This window comes from Pseudopipra pipra, chromosome W, assembly GCF_036250125.1.
Source record: "Pseudopipra pipra isolate bDixPip1 chromosome W, bDixPip1.hap1, whole genome shotgun sequence".
Classification (NCBI taxonomy): domain Eukaryota; kingdom Metazoa; phylum Chordata; class Aves; order Passeriformes; family Pipridae; genus Pseudopipra; species Pseudopipra pipra.
In genome coordinates this window covers 36,976,691-36,999,153 of record NC_087580.1, presented here as the reverse complement: position 1 = coordinate 36,999,153, position 22,463 = coordinate 36,976,691, and the positions used below count along the sequence as shown (strand labels likewise).

Here is a 22,463-nt window from a genome sequence, read left to right as displayed (position 1 = left end):
CTAAATCCCCCTAGAAACCCACAAAACTGCTTCAAAGACACCCCCCCCCTCAAAGCCCCCAGGACCTCCCAATTCCCTCGGAGACTCCAAAACTCCCTCAGGGATTCCCAAACCCCTTCAGGGACCTTTAACCTCCCCCCTAAGTCCCTTCGTGACACCAAAGCTCCTCAGAGCCCCCCAAAACCTCCTCAGGGACCCCTAAAAGCCCCTAAGGGACCCCAAAACCACACAACAGCAGAAGAGTTTTCTGTAAAGGAAGGGAGCAAAGAATCTGAGAAGGACGAGACCAAGGAAAAACTGAAGCAAAGCAATCAAATCATCCTGGCCCTTGCAGTTTTTTCCTGACCTTTTTCTCACTTTTCCTTTTTTTAGGGTCCTTTTTTCGGTTGGGTGGTTTTGAATTTTTTTTCCGAGGGACTTTCCCGGCAATCGAATCACCCTTCCGGGTTCTTGGGAGGCCTCCGGGCCCCGCGGCCCCCGAGAGGGTCCTCCGAACCTTCGAACTCCCCGCGCTAAACCCTCCCGAGCCCTCCAGCCTTTCCACCCTCACCCGCGCTCCCCGCAGCCCCCGAGGGGATCCCCAGACCCCGCTCTCCCGCACCCCCCGCCTGCACTCAGAGCTCACCGACCGACCCGCCGCCATCACCGATTCCCGGCAGCCAACGCGGCAGGGGCGGGGGCGGGGCTGCGGGGGCGTGGCCGCGCGCTGATTGGCTGCGGCGGCGTTCTCTGAACGCGGTGCGCGCGCAGCCGGGACTCGGTGATGGCGGCGGGGCCTGCGGTTCGCTCTGAGTGCTGTGAGTCCCCCCGGGGGGGCTCGGGAGGGTTTAGCGGGGGGGTTCGGGATAACCGAGGAGGTTTTGAGGAGTCCCTGAGGGAGTTCGGTGTCCTGAGGGGACTCAGGGGGTGGTTGGAGGTTCCTGAAGGGGTTTGGGGGTCTCTGAGGGGGTTTTGGTTTCTGAGGAGATTTGGGGGGTGCCAGGTGGGGTTTGGGGGTCTCTGAGGGGGTTTAGGGGTCCTGGCGGGACCATTTAGACAGTTTGGGGGGCTCTAGGGGGTTTACGGGGTCTTAGACGGTTTTGAGGGTTTCTGAGGGGGATTGGGGGCTCCCTAAAGGGGACTGGGGGGTCCCAGGTGGGTTTTGCGGGTCACTGAGAGGGTTTAGAGGGTGCTGGGGAGGGATGAAGTCTCTGAGGGCATTTGAGGGGACCTTGAGAAGGTTTTGATGTGTCGAGGGGGGGCTTTCAGGGGTTTTGAGGGCATTTTGGGGGGTCCCCTAAAGCCCAGCAGTGGGTCCAGGGGGTCCCCCAGCCCCAAAAAGAAGAGGTCCTAGGGACGACCCACAAAATCCGGGGGGGGGAATGTACCACATCTGGGTAAGGGGATCCCTAGACCCCAGTATATGCCAGTGACTTTCCAGTGACCCCTTCAGTGACCACCCAGTGTGTCCCAGTGACCTCCCACTGCCCTCCAGGATGGCCCAGTGATCCTGCAGTGAGCACCCAGTAACCCCCAGTATGGCCCAGTAACCTGCCAGTGTCTCCCCGTGTGTCCTGGTAATTTCCCAGTAACCCCCCAGTCCCTCCCAGTGCCCCCTGTTTCCCCCCAGTGTGTCCCAGTATCCCCCAGTAATCCCCCAGTGCCCCACAAAGCCCCCCGACTGTCCCCAACGTGTCCCCAGATGCCCTTGGCCTTTCTGTGAGTGTGTGGGAGGCGTTTTTGTGGTCAGAGGGTCCAGGGGGGGCTCCTGGGGTGAGATGGAGAGTTGGGGCCATCAGGAATGGGCCTTGGGGACAGTGAGGAGGGGTTTGTGGACAGTGGAATTGGGGTGCCTAGGGGGGAATTAGGGCTATGGGAAGTCCCTGGGAACATTGGAGACACCAGGGAGGCCTCGGGGTGTCAAGGGAGGAACTGGGGACACCAAGAGGGTCTTGGGGACACCAGGGGGGTATCAGGACTCACCTGTTCTTGGTGCAGTAATAAGGCAAGTGTCCTCCTTAGGGACACACACTTCAGAAGGGAACTTGCACTTGACACCCCCTCTCTTCAGCTTCGAGCCACCCGGTGCCACAGAGGGGGACAGAGCTCCTGTGGAACATTCTATTCCACTGACACAGAGCAAGGAATAAACCCAAAGTATTGCCTGGGTTTGTTCCCTGGGGGTCTCTGCAGCAGCAAGCACAGCCCCACACTGACTGCTCTGGGCTGTGCAGGCATTTGTGGTTCTGCCTGTCTCACACACATACACAAAAGTCTGGTGTAGTGCTGCCCTCAGGAACCCCCTCCAACCTTGGTCCAGCTAAAGCCGTGGAATTTGTCTTTGTTTCCCTTGGGTTCAGGGTCAGGCTGTGCCTGTGGCCACCCCAGAGGCTCAGAAAAGCATTTCTCCTGTTCCACTGCAATCTGCTGCTGCAGACAGGACCCAGGCACTGGTGGCACTGGGAGTGAACAGCAGAGTGTTTCCAGGGGCTCTCTGAAGGAACACGAGTGTCCAAAGAAACCAGCACAAGTGTCCACAGAAGTCCCAGTCCTTCATCCCTGGATGAGCTTGTTCAGCCCAGGAAAAACTGTCTAAGTTTTATTTCCATGGAAGGAGGTTTTTCCCACTTTAACATCAGTTTAGTTCCAAACCAGTTTCTTCATTTCCTCCTCCCGATTTCCCTGAAGGACACTGACAGGGGCCATGGACACTGACAGGGGTCACAGAGTTTGTCCCTTGGCCATACAGCTCCTGCTGTTTGGCAGCACAGGAGAGGTTAATTAGAGCCCAGGCTCCAATCCCAGGGCGCCCCTTGAAGATGAGCTTGAAATCAAATGACTTTCCTGCTGGAGGGTAAAATGCAGTCGCCATGACCTTTTTTTGGGCTGAATATTCATGTTTTGGAGTATTTTTTAGCTGAATCTCACGTCTTTGCAGTTTGGGGGACGAGGGTCTTCTTGCTATTTCTGAGACTTTTTCTTCCTGAATCTCAGTGGTTTGGGTTTTTCTGGGCTGAATCTTGGTGGTTTGGAGGTTTTTATGGTCACAGGAGGCCCAGTGAGTTCTAGAGATGGACTTGGGCAGGAGGAACCCCCAAGCCAACACAGTCAGCCCTTGTTTTCTCCCCCATCAGGATTTGTCCTTCCCAAAGCTTGGGCGGATGGAGGAGGAGGCTGCGAGGAAGAGGAAGATGCCTTGGGCCCCCCAGGCAGGTGAGGAGGAAGTCAGTGTCCCTTTGGGCGGGTGTTGTGCTGGCTCTGTCAGCCGAGCATGGCCCCGGCTGCAGGACAACCCCGCTGGCGCCGCCGTCCTGCCGGGGCCGGAGTTGGGGGGATGTCCTTGGCCTTCCCTGTGGGCCGGAGGCAAATCCTCTGCCTGTCCTTCTTGCTTCCTGCCCCAGGCCCCGAGCTGAGGACGGAGAGCCCGGAGGACAAATCCCCCCGTGAGACCCTGGTGGGAGAGGCCGTTTTGAAGGGCTCCCCGGCGCAGGAAGGCAGCGGGGAGGAAAAGGGCCGGAGATCCCCCCGCAGGAGGGGCTCCAAAGCCAGCCCAGGGTGCTCTGAGGAGGAAAGAGCCAGCCTGTGCCAGGAAGGCGGCCAGAGCTTGAGGGGGAGCTCTGAGCTGGTGGTCCCTGAGCAGCCTCCCAGCAGGGAGAAACCCTTCAGATGCTTGGAATGTGGGAAGAGCTTCAGTGACAGCTCCAACCTCCGCACTCACCAGTGAATCCACTCTGGGGAACGGCCCTACACGTGTAGGGAATGTGGGAAGAGCTTCAGGCACAGCTCCACCCTTCGCACCCACCACCGTATTCACACTGGGGAACTGCCCTACATGTGTGGGGAGTGTGGGAAGAGTTTCAGCCAAAACTCCACCCTCTACACCCACCAGCGCATCCACAGTGGGAAAAGGCCCTACACATGTGGGGAATGTGGGAAGAGCTTCAGCCAAAACTCCACCCTCCAAACCCACCAGCGCATCCACACTGAGGAACGGCCCTACCTGTGTGGGGAATGTGGGAAGAGCTTCAGGCAGAGCTCCCACCTCCGCACCCACAAGGTCATCCACACCGGGGAACGGCCCTACGAGTGTGGAGAATGTGGGAAGAGGTTTCAGACCAGCTCCAATCTCCTCCTGCATGAGCGGACACACACGGATGAGAGGCCCTTCCGCTGCACTGACTGCGGGAAGGGCTTCAAGCAGAACTCCCACCTTGTCACCCATCGGTGCATCCACACCGGGGAGAGGCCCTACAAGTGTGGGGAGTGTGGGAGGAGCTTCACTGACAGCTCTACCTTGACCCAACACCAACGAACTCACCAGTAAGAGAAGCCCTCGAGTGCCCCAACTTCGGGAAGAGCTTTAGCCGCTGCGCTGCTGCTTCCACTTCGATTGAATCCCCTGATGATGAGGCAACCCCTGGAGTCCAGTGACTTTCAGTCCATCCCTTTTGACTACAAAGGGCCAGTCCCCTTTCCCAGGGGCAGCTTCTTCCAAGAGAACCTTTCTTGGGGGGTGTGTGGAGATTCCTGCCTTGGCTGGGGACCCCCCAAGGTCAGTTCTGGAGATTGACAGCAGAGATCTCCCCCTGAGCGTTGGTCTGGGGGAGTTCCATCATCTCTAATTAATAATCATTGCTTTTGTGGCAGCTTGAGTAGAATTGCTTCAACAATTGCTTTAGTGTAGAGCACTGTCCTATTTTGTCCTGTACTCCTGTTAATTTTAGTGTTTCTTTTGTGCAGTAAATAATTCTGATGAAGATCTTTTGTCTGATCATTTGTAACCCTAAATGACTCATTTCTATCAATAGATCTGATTTGCCATTATTAAAACCTTGGGGACAAAAGTAGTTCAGTCACACCTCTGTAATTCCTCTAAACTGAAAGTGTTGGCATAATCCAAGGCTGAGATTGGATCCAGCAGCCTGCGGCCGCCGCCGGCTCAGGAGCTCTGTGGGGAGAGAAAAGGGGGTGACACCGGGGTGGGGGGTCCCCGGGGGGGCACAGACGCTCTGGGGGGACACACGACCCCCTGGGACCCCCCTCACCTTCTGGCGCAGGTAGAAGCCGAGCCCCAGCGCCAGGGAGACGAAGGCCAAGAGGAAGCCCCCGGCCCCTCCTTGGCAGCAATTGCTCAGGCTGATGGAGCCCGGCAGGGCCGGGGCCGCCGGCGGTGTCCGATCCCGGCAGGAAGCGGGGAGGGCCCCGGGGAGCGGCGGCGGCGGGCGGGGCCCTGGGGGAGCCGCCCCGAGGGGTCCCCGCCGCCCGTGGCACTGAAGGAGCCGCCCCGGGACGGGCCCTGGCGGGGGTCGCCAGAGAGGGGGGGCGAGCTCGGAACGGAATCAGCTCCGGAGAATAAACCAAGGGAAACCAAAGGGCCGCGCCGGGGGAGTCTCCGCCGCCCCGGAGCTAAAAGAGCTGCCCCGCGGGACGGGCGAAGAGGGGCGGCGGTGAAACAGTCGCCCGGGGTGTGGCGAGGGAGGCGGGAATGGGATAAAAGAGAGAGAATAGAGGGAGAAATCGCTTTGTCTCCCCCGCCCCAACTCCCTTTTGTATACAGATAAAATCAGGGATCAACATGTGCTTCCCTTCCCCCTTTTCCCCTCAGGGGATGAGAAAACAAAAGAGAAAACCTTGGGAAAGAGGGGGAAAAGCCAACTCTGCAAAACTATTTGGTCTGAGATAAGTTGTGCTGCCAAAGGAAACGCTGACTCCAGAGGTGCCCTAGGTGGGGCAGAGCCCCCACCCTGCCCACTCACACACTTCAGCTCAACATTGGGGTTTTCCCCTCCCTGGCACTGCCCAGTCCAGCCCCTCCCTGGTCCCTCCATCTCCCTGCCCCTGCCCCAGCCCAGCAGAGCAGCACACTCAGGTCTGGCCCTGCAGCAGGACATGGAGGCCATGGAGCTCAGGGACAGGCCCTCTGGGTCTGCAATGCTCAGCACATCCTCAGCTCAGGCAGCTCCTGCAGCCCCAGGGCCAGCCCCACTCCCCAGCACAGCAGCAGAGAATCGGCCCCGGGCTCCTCAGGCCCCATTTGCCATCTCCAGGGGCACTGGCCACCACCAGCACCAGCTGCAGCAGCCTCAGCCCCTCAACCCCCACAGTGGGACCCTGAGGGCAGCACACGGACTCCAGGGAGAAACCAGCAAGGCAGGGACCCTCTGGAGAGTCTGCTCCTTGGGCTTCTTTTTCGGAGCCCTTGAGAAGAAGAGCTGAGGCTTCAGGCTGTGCCCGGAGCAAATGGAGCCCCTTGTGTGGTGGAAAGAGTGCAGTGGAGCCCAGCTCATGGCAGCAGTGCCATGGCCACAGGACTGACCCAGCCCAGCCCAGGGACCAAGGCCCAGAGCACTGAGGCCTCAGCCGAGGCCCAGAAGGGGAGGGGGGCAGGAGAAAAAGAGCAGCTCTCAACAGGCCAAATGCTGCTGCTCCCTGGCACTGCTGCTGTGCTGGGACTCTCTTTCCCTGCCCCTCTGCACACAGGCACTGCCCTGCCAGACTCATCAGAGGTCTCAGAAGATTGAACTCACAAAAACAAGTCACTGAAGGATCCTTGACTTTGTTTCAATGCATTCCTCATTTACACAGATTCTGGGTCAAATTCAAGATGTAGACAGTGACCCAGACATGGGATGAATAATCAATATTCACTGTACACAACTTTATCCCAGGAGAAAAACCACATGAAACCCTTAACCCAGCACCACAAAAACCTGAGCAGGCAGGCTGGAACAAGGAGTCCCATTCTGAATGCTATGGAAGAGAAAACAGGCCCTTTGTGCCTTCAGAAAAGCATCCAGTCATCATTTCCCTCAGGGCATCTTTGAAGCAAAAGATTTGCTAAGACAGATGCCAGAGTTTGGCAGCAGGCTGTCCTTCTCAGCTTGGAAAATCTCTGCTAACTTACCTAACAATGGTACAAACCCCCCACGTTAATGGTGTCAAACAGCTGCATCTGCAGGATTCATGTTCCAGCATTACCTAATGCACAATTATCACACCTCGTTTTAAAATTAAAGGGGAGGAAAAAAAAACCAAACAAGGGCCTAGGGGGAAACTCCCCACCCCAGTGATCCATCAAGTGTACATCCTGGCCATTGCTCCCAAGAAAATTAATATATGCTAAAGAGATATAAAAAGACATCAAAAGCTTTCAGAAATAAAAGTGCTTCAGAAGCTAGATTTTAAGATTGCCAAGTGGGTTTTTGCCAGATTATAAAGTTGACTGAAATGCCAGGATACTGCATTTTGGAAGTGGCAGCAGCTCACATATTGCCTTGTATTAGTGGCTGAAGTGTGTTGCTGATTCGAAAGCTGGACTATCATCATCTGTGGGGGAGAGTAGATAAATAAATAAATAAATACAAATTGGCATTCCCTACCAACCCTGCTGCCTTGAAGCACTCTTTTCAAGTGCAGCCTCCAGAGGAAAAAAAGTGAAGACCACTTTCTTTTGATTATAGTGCTTTCCCCAGGCAAGAATTTTTATTTCAGTTAGAATCTTTGAACCATTCCATTTTCAGTGAGGCATTTTTATATTTACAGTTGACATCTTCAGAGAAGAATGAAACCGTTGAGCAACAGCTCTAAAGCATGAAAGTTGCCTGCAGGAAATACTTAAATTATTTTACATCCAAATGGAGCCTGTTGTTTTTAGTTAAAATTTAATAAACCTTAAATCAATGACCTTTCTTTTACTGAAAGCCTGCACTCTAAAAAACTAACTTTCCCAAGAAAAATATTTGGGTGAATAAATGCCAAACAAAGGGCTATTGAAATCTAAACATTTTCTCCATTTATAGCTTGTGAACATTTAGTTCCTAAATTCCCGACTGCTACCTAATGTACAGAACAGTGGTGCCTTGGCTGAATCACATATCATTGATTTCAGAGTGTCACAGGGATCTCATTGACAGGAATCAATTAGAATCCAAAATCAATCAAATATGTTCATGCACTGTCATTCATCGAATTTGAATATCCCCAAATTAATTGTAAGCATGTGAAAGAACCTAGAAATAAATTTTGAAAAGGTACAAAAATAAAAATCAGTCAACTTTGGGAAGATAATAGTGCATCTGAGCATGTTTCATGCCTGCTGGGGTAAGTTAATGGTGAATCACACCTTCCCTTCCCAGCACAGGCTGAGATATATTCTTTTTGGAACATGAAAATACCCAGTGACTGAAGGCAGAGGACACACCAGTCAATGATCCAGCATTATTTTATGTACAGCCTGTTACACGCCCAATATCAAACATGCTGCCAGGATATTACAAAATGCACAAGTGTGTTACACTCTGAAAAACTGCACATTGTAAGTGAGCCACTGCACTTCAGGGAGAAAGAAAGGAGAGAATTATCGAGTCTCTACCAAAAAAAGCATGAATAGATGTGGCCACATATCCAAAGAGCTGTTCTTGTTGCTGAGAACTCCTCTCTGAACACATTCACTTGTAATTCTGTCAAGGTAATAAACCCTTCCACTCCTTACAGCACACTCAAAAGCACCCTGCTATTTAATGTCAGTGGAAAAATGGCCCAAAGTGCCTAAAACATTTCCTTTTGCTCATGTAAAAGTGCTGGCATTTTACTTCCTTCCTGATAAGCCAGTGCCAATGGATGTGATTATTCTTTTCTTATTCAAAGCACATCAGTAGTTCCAAAGCACTCTCCACCTTATCAGGTGTCTGAACAGCACAGTTACTGAAAACAGTTTGTCCTGCTCCTCTCTCCTTCTGCCAGGCTATCAGATAAACCCAACTAACTCTCTGTCTTTACACACAATCAAACATAAGCTGTGTCTTCAACCCACTGTAGCCTGTTTCTGGCATGTTACAGGTTTGCTGTTTGACATTAGTTGTACCCAAAACAGCAGCAGTGAATTAGCTTAGAACAAAAATACAGTCACTCCATAGCACTGAACACAAAAGGGACACAGGATAGGAAAAGAAAAAGGGACACATTTTGTGAAGTAAGAATGATCACTCTCATCTCAGTAGTTCATAGGTATTTATCTGGTGCTACTTGAAAAAGAGCATGGAAGCAGTAGGGTTCAAATGCATTCAAAACAGACCTGACACAGGCCTCAAGAGTAGAAAAATATTTTCTTGTTTTGTTTATTTTATTCTCCTGTCCTCTAGGAACTGTCTCTGATTTGCAAGGGGTGAGAAAGTGAAAGAAAGGAAAATGGTTACAGCATCTGAAAGCGTTTAAATGCCTTTACAGTTTTTGTCTGTAACAAGACTGATTTTCATGACCCAACCTTCATTTGGCACTAAAAGACCCCCACAAAAACAAACCAAAAAAACACTCTCTCCCAAACAAGCCTCTTGGCAACTCTCCTTTTCATTCAGTGTCTCAGATACAGAATTTTCAGTGCTGACTACTGAGGAATAACACAAGATCAACTCCTTCAGAAGGGCCACGGCTTTTAAGGTTTTGCTTCCTGCCCAGCCCTAGGGAATAGGCACAGCATCTCCCTTCCTTCTTCTCAGGATGACAGGATATCCTCGGGATGAGCACAGTGTTGGAAGAGTTAAACATTAACCTGGCTGTGCCCTGGGCACTCTCAGCTGGCTAAATGAAAAGTTCTGGAAGGCAGGGAGGAATCCTGAGTTGCAGCTCTTTGATTAAGTACAGCCTTCTTTAGAAGCTGAAGCTCCAGCCCCTGAGTGGAGGATCCTTCCCACCACTTCTCCCACTGACAGTCCCCCTAAGCAATAAAATATCAAACATAAAAGGACAGTGGCATTCATCCTCCACAAAGACAGGGCCAAATCCTGCAGCCAATTTGACGACAGAAAAAAAATTTGGAATAAAGAATACACAGAAAATTTCTTGATCCTTAGTTACATTTCCAGTATATGGAGAACTACACAAACTGCCAGTAGCAGAGTGCTCAGAGTACATAAAGGAGTGTGATTTCACTATTTTGTTAAATATTGGTTTTACTAGATTTTCGTGTCTTGTATTTCTTTGAAAATATTCACGTGTGAGATTGAAAGAAGTGTTTCTTTCAAAAACAGCTCTAGAAACCAACCCAGAAATAGGGGGAGAGGGGTGAAAGAGCAGCAGTCACAGGTACAAGAATGGTCTGAATAAAGCAAGTCACCTCCTGCCCACCCATCCTGGCACCTGCTGGGAAGGAATTTTGGAAATGCTTAGGAACAAGCATTAGGAACATTTTAGATATGACTTTTTCATCTCTACATCTACAGGACTTTAAACTGTTTCATGTCTGTAAGGGGGGTACTTTTGAATTAGATGATCAATGGAGCATAGAGGCGTGAGAAAGGAATCATATTAGGATGTGAAACCAGCCAGAGTATGGTACAATGTAACTTCATGGCACAAGCGAATTGTAAGGTCCATTGTGCTTTTTAGCAAGTCAGCTTGATATCCCCTATTATCAGAGCTGAGTTCTTCCTTGGTTTTGCTACATATTGCAAGATAGATACATCTACCCTTGAAACACAATGGTAGAGGTCATACATAGGGGTGAGAAAGATGATGGTGAGAGGAAGATTCTGTGGGCAGGGGTCGCTGGCCCCTTGCCCTACAGCAGGGCACGCACAGACTGTTGCTATCAGGTGATGATCAGGCAGGGTTTGGCTGCCACTCAGGCATCACCTTATACTGGGTACTGGCCCTACGTGGTGCAATGTAGAGCTGATAAAATGGGGTGTCAGGACTGCTGGGGTGAGCGATCCTCATCCTGCCATGGAGACTGTGTTGTTCCGCCGGGACGCCCGCTAAGCACGGGCACCGACCAGCTGCTGCAGATCCTGGCAGCCCTGGCCTGTCTGTGTGGGTAAGCACAGTTTATTGACAGGAAGCAACTGAGAAAGCCACTGTTTTATATCCTTTTTTAATATCCTTTTAATTCCCTTTTTACTAGTTAATATTGTATTAAAAGCCACTCGTAGTATTGTTTTAATATCCTTTAAATGTTCCTTTTATTCCCTTATTACTAGTTAATACTATAATAAAAGCCATTCATAGTATTGTATGAATGCCAAATGATAAAGCAGTTATTTTGTATTCTGTTTTAGCTTTTGATTCTCTTTGCTAGTTTTTTATTCTTACTGCAATAAAAGATTTTTTGTACTGTTTGAATGCCTGTTGTACTTGTCTTTATTCCGGGCATGTATTCAAATGAACTAATACACAGGGGCACAGCTCTTTGGGGCAGGAGACGAGCAGCACCCTTGCCAGGACTCTGGGTGGTGGCAGGTCTCCTTGGGCCAGGACTTGCCAGACCTTCTGATTTGGGTGCAGCCCTGGCCAAAGGGCTCCCAACAGCATTGGTGCCCTTGCCCACACCTTCCTTCTCGGTGTCAGCCCCCCTGTTTAGGATGGCCACCAGCCAGCACTTCTCCCAAGGAGGCCGTGCCAGCTTGTGTGGAAGGCCCCGTGCCCTTCCTGCTGCGACTGAGTCGGCGGCCGAGGGGGCTCCTTGTGCTGCCGTGAGCAGGCACAGGAGGGGAGTGTTTGCTCATTTCTTGAGCCGTTCCTACAGTTCAGGTCCAGCCAGATCAGATACTTCAGAGAGTGGATTCCCTCCAAGGTGGGGCAGGTTGGCGGGGCTGGGGGAGGCCCCAGGCCACGTGGCACTGTGTCCCAGGGCCCTTTGTGACACGCTGGGCACGGCCGGTGGGATGGAAGGGGGCAGGGTGTCCAAGGGCCCTTTATGACCCGCGGTGACAGAGGTGCTGCTGGTGACACGGCCACGGTGTCAACAGTGCTCCTCGGAGCAGGCGACGGGACAGGACGGGACAGAGCGGTGCTGTGCGGAGCCCCCGCGCAGCCAACTCGTGCCTTGCTGACCCGGAGCATTTTGGAGGATTTTCTCATTTCCAGGTGACCTCGAGGCATTTCCACAGGATTTGGAGACCCGGAGTTTCTCCGAGGTGTCTCTAATTCCTGTGGCAGGTGCCCTTGAGACCCTTTTGCAGGACTTGGAGACCCGGAGCTTCTCCGAGGTGTCTCTAAGCCCTGCGGCAGGTGATCTTAAGACCCTTTTGCAGGACTTGGAGACCCGGAGCTTCTCCGAGGTGTCTCCAATCCCTGCGGCAGGTGGCCTCAAGGCCATTCTGCAGGACTTAGGGCCCGGAGTTTCTCCGAGGTTCTCTTTCTCTCTTGCAGGTGCCCTGGACACCAGACTGTGGCATGGCAGGGAGACGCTTCAGCCTGCTCAGGCTGTTCCGGAGGAAGAAGGAGGAGGAAAGCCCTGGGGCTGCTCCAGCACAGCAGCCTGAAGAGGTGCAGCAGGTGCAGCCCCCGCAGGAGGGTGAGTGCTGGAGCTGGGCCACAGGGCTGGTGGCTGCAGTCCCCTTGGCCTCATCCTGTCCCATCCCCTCTGGACATGCTCAGGGAAAGGGAGGGGGGCAGAGGGGCTGAACTCCTGGCAGCCGTGCTCCATCCACTGGGCATCCCGGGGCTGGCCCTGCCTGCTCCTGGAGCCCAGGCCTGGGCTGTGTTCTCCGGCCTCTCCCGCACACCCTCAGCTCTGAGCACGCTCGCTCTTTGCCAGATGCAGGCCAGGAGCGGACAGAAGAGCAGCTCCGTGCCCGTGGCCGCTTCCGCAGGGCAGCACAGGTACCTGCAGCCATCCCCGCCTGGGCTGGGCCTGCTCTCACTGCTCAGCCCAGCACTGCTGTCGCAGCCCTCCAGGGGAAATCCCTCCCTTCCCTGCCCTTCTTTCTCCTGCAGACATTTATGAAATTCATGGGCAGTCGGCGTAGAAAGGCCAGGATCACACCAGCTGATGTCCAGGCCCAGCCTGACACCATCCCGACCCAGCTGACAAATCCTGATGTCAGCACCGCGTCGACTGCTGTCCCAGCAAAGTGTGACACCACAACCAGTGATCACACAACCCACTGGGACACCACGTCCACCGATGATGAGTCAAACTGTGACTCTGTGCTGCCTGGTCTCACGGAGGAGGCCGACGCCACAACGATGGAGGGCGTGGCGAGCACTGACGCCGCGCCTGTTCAGCGCCTGGCCGATACCCCCAGCCTGGAGTTTCTTGAGGAGAGAGCTGTCTCTGCTGAAGTAAGTAGCCTGTGGCCCCCCAAGCTGGGTGCGCTGGGCCCCCTCAGCCTTTGAGGCTGGCACAGTGTGCTGGGAAGTGAAGCATTTCTCGGGGGAAGCTGGGCAAGTTGCTCACTCTGGCAGCTCTCCACCTCTCCCCTGTGCATCCTCCAGGCCAGACTGTGGGACCTGGGGACCTGGGGCTGCTCAAGGCATCTCCAGTCCCTGGGTCAGGTGCCCTTGAGGCCAGACAGTGGGATGGGATGAGGCGACCTATTTCCCAGGCTTCTCTCTTGCAGCTGCCTTCAAGGCACGACTGCAGGACTTGGGGAGCCAAAGCTTTTCCATGGCATCTCTGCTGCAGGTAGCCATAACACCAGACGGAGACATGCAGCGGAGACCCCCTACGGTGCCCAAGCTGGCCTGGGTGAAGGAGGAGGAGAAGGAGGAAAGCCCTAGGGCTGCTCCAACACAGCAGCCTGAAGAGGTGCAGCAGGTGCAGCCCCCGCAGGAGGGTGAGTGCTGGAGCTGGGCCACAGGGCTGGTGGCTGCAGCCCCCTTGGCCTCATCCTGCCCATCCCCTCTGGACATGCCCAGAGAAAGGGAGGGGGGCAGAGGGGCCGGGGCTGATCTCCCGGCAGCCGTGCTCCATCCACTGGGCACCCGGGGCTGGCCCTGCCTGCTCCTGGAGCTCAGGCCTGGGCTGTGTTCTCCGGCCTCTCCCGCACACCCTCAGCTCTGAGCACGCTCGCTCTTTGCCAGATGCAGGCCAGGAGCAGACAGAAGAGCAGCTCCGTGCCCGTGGCCGCTTCCGCAGGGCAGCACAGGTACCTGCAGCCATCCCCGCCTGGGCTGGGCCTGCTCTCACTGCTCAGCCCAGCACCGCTGTCGCAGCCCTCCAGGGGACATCCCTCTCTCTTCCTTACCTTTCTCCTGTAGCTGGTTTGCAGATTCATCAGGTGCATTTGGCATGAAGAGGCCACTTTCATGGCCACTGGGGACATGGCAAACCTCTTCAATGCCCAGACCAGCGCTGCCCTGCTGGATTTGCTTGTGGAGAACGGTGTCTACAAAGCAAAGCAAGTAAGCAGCCTGTGGCCAGGGCTCCAGTCCCCCAGGGATGCTGTGGCCCCTCACGTCGGCTGCTCTGGGTCCCCTCAGCCTTTGAGACCAGCAGAGTGTGGTGGCAAGGGGAGCACTTCTTGGGGGAAGCTGGGCAAGTTACTGGCTCTGGCAGCTCTCCAACTGTCCCCCGTGTCCCCTCCAGGTGCCGGCCATAGTCAGGTGCATCCATCAGTGGCTCACGTCCAATGTATCTGATGAGCACAGGCTGGACAAGACTCTGGTCCTGCTGACCAAGGCACACCCCACGGATGTCGCAGTGACCCTGCTGCGCTCTGCCCCAGCCTGTGACAGGTATGGGGCCCACCTGCCTTGAGGGCTCACCTGCCTTTAGACCCCATCCCCCTGGACAGCCTGTCCCAAAGGGTGTGCCAGAGACATGGAGACTTCCAGGACACTCCAGCTCCTCTCTTTGCCAGCTTTGCCATGTCAGCCTCCAATCCTGAGGCCAACCTGCCTCCCTACCCCACAAGGCACCGTGGCTCTGTCACCTGGGCCCCGCAGCTGCCCAGGCCACAGAGCTGTGTCCCAGACCCCCCTGAGCCAGAGTTGTGACTCCACAGAGCTGCTCGCACCATGTGGAAGACGCTCATCTCCTCCAGATGGACTAAGGAGCCGGTGCTGCAGATCCTCTTCTGTGTGCTGGAATACTGGCCAGCGCACAGGAGACGCACCTCTGATGGGGATGAGAGAGATGTCTTTGCCCTGGCTGTGAGTTTCTTGAGCTGGCCTCTGCTCGCCCCCAGGTTGCCTCTGGGATGCCTTTCCATCCTCCCTCACCACTGCTTCTCCCTGCCCCAGGCACTGGGCTGCAAGCCTGCCTTAGGGGCAGGTTCAGGGACACCAGGCTGGGGGATCCCCCTGTGTCTCCTCTGGCCTGTCCCTGCCACGCTTGGGCCCTGCCACATGGACCTCTGGGCCCTGAGAGCTGTCTCTGGGTGCTTTGTCTTTGGCAGGCAACTGTGGCACTCTGGGAGATCATCCAGCTGTCCCACTCCTGGTGCCCAAGTGCATTGAAGGACAATTTCCCGCGCCTCCTTCTGACTCTGCTCTTCCAAGTTTTCATCAGCACAGAGGAGATGTCAGAGGAGGTCGAGACCTTCTGGAGGCGATGCCGGGAGCAGCGCAGCCTTCCCCCCAACCCCAACAGGTGCTCCATCCCAGTCCCCTCTCCCTGCCACGCCCTCGGGGCTGGGGCCAGGGCTCTGTGCCTGACCTGGGCTGTGCTCTGCACACAGGTTTGCAGTGCAGACTGTTAAAGCCCTGCTGCGCCAGCTGCTGGATGAGGACGTGTTGATGGCGATCGGTCGCAAGTGTGGCTGGGACATGCTCCTCAAGGCTGACAGCCACCACTATGCAGTGGGTCTGCTGGCCAGGTGAGAGCCCTTTCTCCCCACTGCCCCACACCCCCACAGGTCATTTCTGCCCTGTGCACAGGCCACCCCTCACAGTGCCCGTGCTGCTGGGCCAGAGGGCCTTGGCAGCCAGGGATGGCTGAGCAGAGTGGAAAAGGTGGAGAGAGGCGGCTGCACAGGAGGAGCCACCTCCCAAAGTGCCCATGTCCTCTCCTGGGCTGGTAGTCAAAGACCAGGCCTGTGTGAGTCAGTCCCAGGAGAGCTTTGCCCACCTGGCTCAGGGTCTCTGGCACCTTTATTCCCCCTTGCAGGGAGCTGTGCCATGTCTCCTGCTCCTTCGGTCGCAGCATCGCCGTCAGCCTGCTCCCGCGGCTCAGCAGGGGAGAGCCCCTGTGGGAACTGCCTGCCCTGGCGTTCCTGGTGGAGGTGAGCCTGATGGCGAGCGCTGCCTGGCCCAGCTGCCTCCCCCTCTCTGCCCTCTCACAGCCGCAGCTGCCCGGGACGGTGCCTGCACCCTGTGCTGCTGCCTGGGCCCAGCCCCGGGCGGGTCCGGGCTCCTGCCGGCCGGGCACCCTGTCACTGCTCCCTGCCTTTCAGGTCCTGCACTGCCTGATCCCCAGACAATATGGGCCCAGCATCCTGCAGATTATTTCCAGGCACCTGCGCAGTCAGTGCCCGGAGAGGCGTCGCCTGGCGCTCCGAGGCCTGGTGGTGCTCAGCAAGGCTCCCTCAATGGTGAGCAGGGGGCAGGGGCTGAAGCCGGGCCGGCAGCGTGCGGCTGTGCAAGGCAGTAGCTTGGCCTTGGCTGGCCTTTGGCAGCTGTGGCAGCTGCTCCCAGCTCTCCTCCTCCCCGTTCAGCTGCCCAACTCCTTTAGGATGCACCTTTGGCCTCTGGGCCCCGCGGCAGCAGCGTGGGGCTGCACCACAGCATTGTGTTCCACACAGGCTAAGAGCATCCGGAGCCTGAATGAAAGCCTCCTGGAGCTACTGCAGGATGCAGACACGGACGCGGTTGAGATGACTCTCACTGTGTTCATCAATGTGCTGGGCTTGAAAATCATCCAAATATCCAGCCCAATAGCCCTGAAGTTGCTAGAGGCGCTGCGGCCACTCTTTGACAACGTAAGGCTCTGTGCCCCTCATCGTGGGCACTGAGTGCTGCCAGGAAACTTTGGGCCCAGTGTCTTTTCAGGCCTGTGCCCCGGTGGGCCTGGAGAAGCCAGTGCTGAGGTCTTTTCCTCTTCCTTTGCACCAGGAGCACAGCCAGCTGCAGCAGCTCTCCATGCTCCTCTTCCGGGAGCTGATGGAAGCGACAGAGAGGAGCAAGAGCCTAAAGCCACACGTGTACCTGAGTCTGGTGCCATTCTACTTCAACTGGCACGATGAGAACCAGCGTGTGGCAGAGGTGAGGACTCGTGGGCTCTGTTGTCCCCATGTCAGGAGGCTGCTGTGCCTCCTGCCCTGGCCCATGGTTGCCTGCAGCCTCCTCCTGGCCTTGGTGCAGGGATGCGGGTGCTGTGCCCTGGGCTGCGGTGCCATGGCCCGCTCTCTGTTGCTGTGCAGGCCTCTCGGAGAGCACTGTTTGGTGCAGCCAGGTTCCTGAAGTGGAGGGATCTTGAGAACTTGGTGACCATGGAGCAGCCATGGAGGTTTCCCGAGTGCCTGGTAAGGACGGCCCCAAAGCCCCAGCCCCTGGCTCCCAGGAGCACCCAGCCCTCCGCTCCCCCCAAAGCCTGGCCCCAGCAGCTGCTGGCCAGGCCTCAGGGCTCTGTGGGCAGGGGAGCCCCGTGCTGGGGGCAGGGAGTGCCCGACCAAGGGGCAGAGCCTGAGCCCAGCCTTCCCTCCATGCCCTGGCGCTCTTTGCAGCTGGAAAAGGACAGGAGCCGAGTGGGCCAGTACGTGCGCCAGGCCCTGCCGTTCCTGGAGAGCCCAGAGGAGCCCCTGCGAAAGCTGGCCATCAAGTTTCTGGGTGAGCCACAAGGCCGGGGTCCCTCCCCACCCCGCTGCAGCTCGGCCCCAGCCCCGGCTGCTGCAGCGGCAGCAGGATGCGGCCCAGGGCATGTGGAGCCCCGAGTGGCCCCGAGCGCCTGCTGCCGCCCTGTGCCAGCCCAGCCCTGGGGCGTCCCCATGCGGGAAGGCCCCGGGCTCAGCCCTGCCAGGGCAGGAGGCCGTGTGGCCGGGCTGGCAGGGCCACTGCGGGGGACCTGTGCCTCTGGGGCCTGACAGGCTCTGTGTTCCCAGGGATCGCCGCCAGGTCCATGAAGCAGGAGCAGCCAGAGCTGCAGCTCATCTGCCAAGGTGAGCGAGGGCACCTTCCAGCTGATCCCCTTGGGCCCTGCTCCCTCCTGGCCATGGTAAGAGCTGGCTGGGATGGCCCTGGCAGGAGGGGCTCCTCACGTCCCCACACCCCTGACCTCTCACCTTGGCTCTCTTCCTTTCTCTTCCAGCCCTTCAAGACATCACTGATGACAGCCCTGCCGTCTCAAACCTGGCCCAGGAAACGCTCCACATCATCAGAGCTGTACGGAGAACTTCATTCTTCCCATTCTGGTAGTCTCCGTTGCTGCCTCTTCCAGCCCGTAGTGGTGTGACAGATGACATCAGACTCGCCATGGCAGGCCTGGCAATTCAACACTGCTACGTGCCAAGAGCTGTACAGATGGCTCCTTACTGCAGATTCCAGCAGCTCCAAGACTGGCTGTGCAGAGCATGGCAGACCCGGCCTTTTCCGCAGGGCAGTGTCTGCCTGTGCTGCTGCAGCTCTGTGGAGAACTGATGCAGGAAGCTCCATCTCCTGGGGCCACCTGAGCCTGTGGGGAAGATGCCTCTTCCCTGCAAGCACCTCCTTTGAGCCCAGCATGGAAATATTACATCCATGTTATCACATACAGAAGCCCAGGAGGTTTTTTTGGTGCCCAGTGTGCACAGGGCCTTGGGGAAGAGGGGAAAAGGGCTCCTTGTGCTCAGCAACACTTGCCCCGCTGTGCAGCGTGCCAGCAAAAGTGAGCAGAAGCCCCTTGGCCTTTGGTGGCTCTGCTGGAGCCTCAACGTTTCCAGCAAAATGGAGGGGCAGAGGCTGGAGCTGTGGGGAACCCTGAGCACCTTGTCCTTGGAGATGGCCACAAGCCCTCCCCCAGCCAGGAAGCAGCGTCTGTGTCCTGCCTGTGTGTTACTGGCTGGATTGCTCCGGGCTCCCAAGTGCCTCTGGAGCAGCTCCTCTGGAGCTCCTTCAGGGCTGCGCCGCTGCCGGGCAGGTTGGCGGGGCTGGGGGAGACCCGCAGGGGAGGGGGCACTGGGAGGCCAGGAAGGGCTGAGGTGCTGTGGAGGCCCTGATGGGACAAGGGAGAGGGAAGTCTTGAGGGGAATCTGGGAGGGGGTGGGTGGCAGAAGGCTGCGAGGGGACAGACTGGGTGCAAAGCCCCCAAACCGTGGTCTGTTACTGTTCACCTTACATCTTTAATAAGAGCATGTGACAGACTCTCCCAGTAAGGGTCCTGGTCAGGCAAGACCAGGACTGGGAAATCTTTTAAGACTGTTGTGTCCCCTGCGAGTCTCGCCTCCCCCCGCACTCGCGCCCATTTGTCAGGCAAGTCAGGAGAGTGAAAGGTTAAATCTTTTTCCTTATCTGTGAGTTCTGGGTCCTCCTCGGAGTCATCTGACCGAGAAACTGGTGCTGTGGCAGCGGCACCACAGAAGCAAAGTCCACACAAATGGGGTGTGGAGGAGGAGGCCTTTGTTTCTGGCCACGCTGCAGGCTGTGCGTTAGGTGGCCGCAGTGATGCTGGCAATGAAGGCGGCTCTGGCGGCGTGGAAGGCAACGCGGGAGATTGCAGTCGGGGCAGGGCATGGGGCAGGGTCTGCACACAAAATTTCAGCTCCTGCTGTGATAGTGGCTCAGAATCAGTTGCTGTTTCTACACGGTTGTCTGTGGAGCTGGAGTGAGCTTGCAAAGCTTCATGAACTGCTCTCCATGTTGTTAATAAAAAGGTTGCTATCTTATCGTCCAGCGTGGTGCTGTCCCAGAGTCTGGCACCGATATCATCCCAAACTCTCCAGTCATATACTAAGTCACTGTTTAATGTGGGATTAGCTTTGGATGCCCACAAAAGGAGACATGCTAAATTTTCTTCCTGTACTGTTTTCTCATATTTTTTAAGGATTTCAGCAAAGGCTCGTGAGACTGCCTTATGCTTTTTCGTTAAAGGGGTTCCCATTTCATTCTCAGCTGCTTCCCTTATCATCCAGCATAAGGTAATTCAGAGCTCTCTTGTCGCTTCCTTTCAGCGCTTTTTCCTTCCTTGTGTTCAGCTGAGCTACACCACCGGAGAAACAGCTTAGTTTCTTTCATGCCCCAACATGGGGTGCCATTTGTGGCGTATTGAGGCACGGACTCAGGGGGGTGAAGCAGAGACAAGGTTATTGGAGTTGCAGCCCTCCTTTTATAACCCATCACCAACAGATAATCATACCTTATAAGGTAAAACCTGTGACCACAGCATTTGATTGGCTGCCAGCTGCCATGGCAGTTGAAACAGGAGTTGAAATGGCGGTTTTAGGAGTTGCAGCTCACCCCTGTAATGAGCCGCTCCATTCTCTACAAAGGTACATTTTTTTCTAGGCCCTATTTCCCACAGTGCTGCCCTTTGCCTGTCGATAAACAAAGCAGTGGCTTCTTCCCCTGGGGACTGAAAGTGTCACCTCCCCCAGGCTGGGGCCTGGAATTCCAACCACATTCCTGACCTTGGGTTTCACAGTTACCCATCAGTTTGGGAGAGGGGAAAAGAAAAAAAGTCAAGAGATTACAGCAGCAAGTAACCTGGGGCTAAGTGTACCTTCATTTTCTCAAACTGTTCTGTAGAAATAAATAAAAGTAGTACTATGAGGGGAAAAAAAAGCTCAAGCCAGGTATCAGTTTAGTGACTTTGATCTGGGAATACAGAAAAAGAACATGCCTGCAAACGCACATCTGCACTAACTTATCAAACTGTACAGTGCAAAATCTGACCCCAAGGAGTCTGTACAAAACAGTGGGAATGGAATCAGAGAGGGGAAGGAAAAAATCCTCAGCAGTGCCTGTCCCAGTCAAGGGGCATTACTGAGCAGCACCTACATTTCCATGGCTCTCTGGGCAGGTCATTTCTCATGTGTGCCAAACAGCACATCTTGAAGCTTCATCCCATTGAAATACTATAGACATTTCAGGGCATCTGAACAGCCAGATTCTTAAAGTACAGCTACCTCAAGGCAAGGGAAGAAGTGAGATTCAGTGGCACTTGGCAGAAGCTGCCCAGTGCATTGTGTCAAATGGGTATTTACCCAAAGGAGCAACAAGCTCAAGCCACCAGTGAAAGAGCAAGATGATGGAAGGGTGTTAGCTGCTGAGAATTTCTTTGGGAAGAAGTAGACTGTTACCTTGAGATAGAAATTTGCAATATACCATGGAACCTTATTCAAAGTCCAGCTGCAAAATACCTTAGTGTTAAGAGTGTGAAATAAATACTAAAGTGTCATCAACAATGTGATTTTCACTTTATTCCCAATCACTAATTAAAGAATCATAACTCAGAAGTGATCTCACTCTGTGCTCCAGTGAGATTAACATTAGAACAATATCGTCACTGTCTAATCATCTCTTGTGCTCCTCACTGGAAGGCACTTGGTGCACCCCTGGATATCCTGCTAATGAGGTAAAAAACTAACCCTTCTAAAGTTCCAGATTTTCCTGACCCGTTTGTACACAGTTGGACAAACTGGAGCAAGTTATTACTTGAAAGCCACCTGCTGGATTTAGCATTAATTACTCCTTGTTTTGATGGTAGAGGAAAAAAGCTCACACAACACAATCTCTGTGGACCCACCCAACAGAGAAAACATCCCCAGGGTCTTGTTAGAGCACAAACCTGCAAACAGGGATGACAGGTCAGAGAATCACAGAATCATCAAGGTTGGAAGAGACCTTCCAGATCTTCTAGTCCAACTGTCAACCCAGCACCACCAGAATCACCCCTAAACCCCATCCCAAAGTGCTACATCCAGATGCCACCTGAATGCTTCCAGAGACTCCACCACCTCCCTGGGCTACTTGTTCCAATGCCTGAACACTCTCTCAGGGGAAAAAGGGTTTTTGAATACCTAATATGAACCTTGCCTGATGCAATTTAAGGCCATTTCATCTCTTCCTGTCACTAAAAGCTTTGCAGAAGAGACCTACCCCCACACCCACTAAAACCTCCTTTCAGGTCATTGCAGAGAGCAATGAGGTCCCCCCTGAGCCTCCCCTTCACCAGATTTAACAAGCCCAGTTCCCTCAGCTGTCCCTCAGCAGACATGTTTTCCAGAGCCTTCCCCAGCTCCGTTCCCTTCTCTGGACACACTCCAGCCCCTCAAGGGCCTTTTGGCACTGAGGGGCCAGAACTGGACACAGCACTCCAGGTGGGGCCTCCCCAGGGCCCAGCACAGAGGGGCAATCAGTTCTCTGCTCCTGCTGGCCACACTCTTCTCCACAAAGGCCACGATGCCCTTGGCCTTCTTGCCCCCCTGGGCACACTCTGCCTCATATCCAGTCCCTGTCAAGCAGCACCTCCAAGTCCCTTCCTGCTGAGCAGCTCTCCAGCCCCTCTGCCCCCAGCCTGGAGCCTTCCAGGGGGTTGTTGGGAGCCAAGGGCAGGCCCTGACACTTGGCATTATTGATCCAGGCTGTCCAGATCCCTCTGCAGAGCCTTCCTGCCCTCCAGCACATCCACACTCATACCCAGTCTCCCAAACAGGACAAAGTCTGACCACCAGCAGTCCAGGGTGTCAGTCCTGCTGCCCCCTCCTTCCTCCACCCAGAATGGAAAACTCCATCATTTTGGGGTCTCTGTGCCCATCGGTTCCGACCACCACATCCCCCACCAGTCACAGAATCATGGAATGGTTTGGGTTGGAAGGGACCTTAAAGAGCATCTCAGTCCAACCCCCTGCCATGGG

At 55.1% G+C, this 22,463-nt stretch overlaps 2 protein-coding genes across 2 annotated transcripts in view; both read left to right on the top strand.

Moving 5' to 3' along the window:
• The first annotated feature begins 3,116 nt into the window (after positions 1-3,116).
• LOC135405269 (zinc finger protein 160-like) overlaps positions 3,117-22,463 on the top strand; it is a 292,050-nt gene continuing 272,703 nt past the window's right edge. The window contains exon 1 of the mRNA XM_064639931.1: positions 3,117-4,299. Coding sequence (XP_064496001.1) covers positions 3,812-4,299 — 488 coding nt within the window. The 5' untranslated portion in view covers positions 3,117-3,811. The remainder of the gene's footprint in view (positions 4,300-22,463) is intronic.
• On the top strand, positions 15,162-18,349 carry LOC135405324 (maestro heat-like repeat-containing protein family member 7). The gene is made up of 10 exons (XM_064639999.1): positions 15,162-15,289; positions 15,378-15,515; positions 15,806-15,920; positions 16,092-16,229; positions 16,440-16,616; positions 16,750-16,899; positions 17,058-17,159; positions 17,361-17,463; positions 17,736-17,792; positions 17,942-18,349. Exons 1-10 carry the CDS (start codon positions 15,219-15,221, stop codon positions 18,046-18,048), a joined length of 1,158 nt encoding a protein of 385 aa, XP_064496069.1. The 5' UTR covers positions 15,162-15,218; the 3' UTR covers positions 18,049-18,349.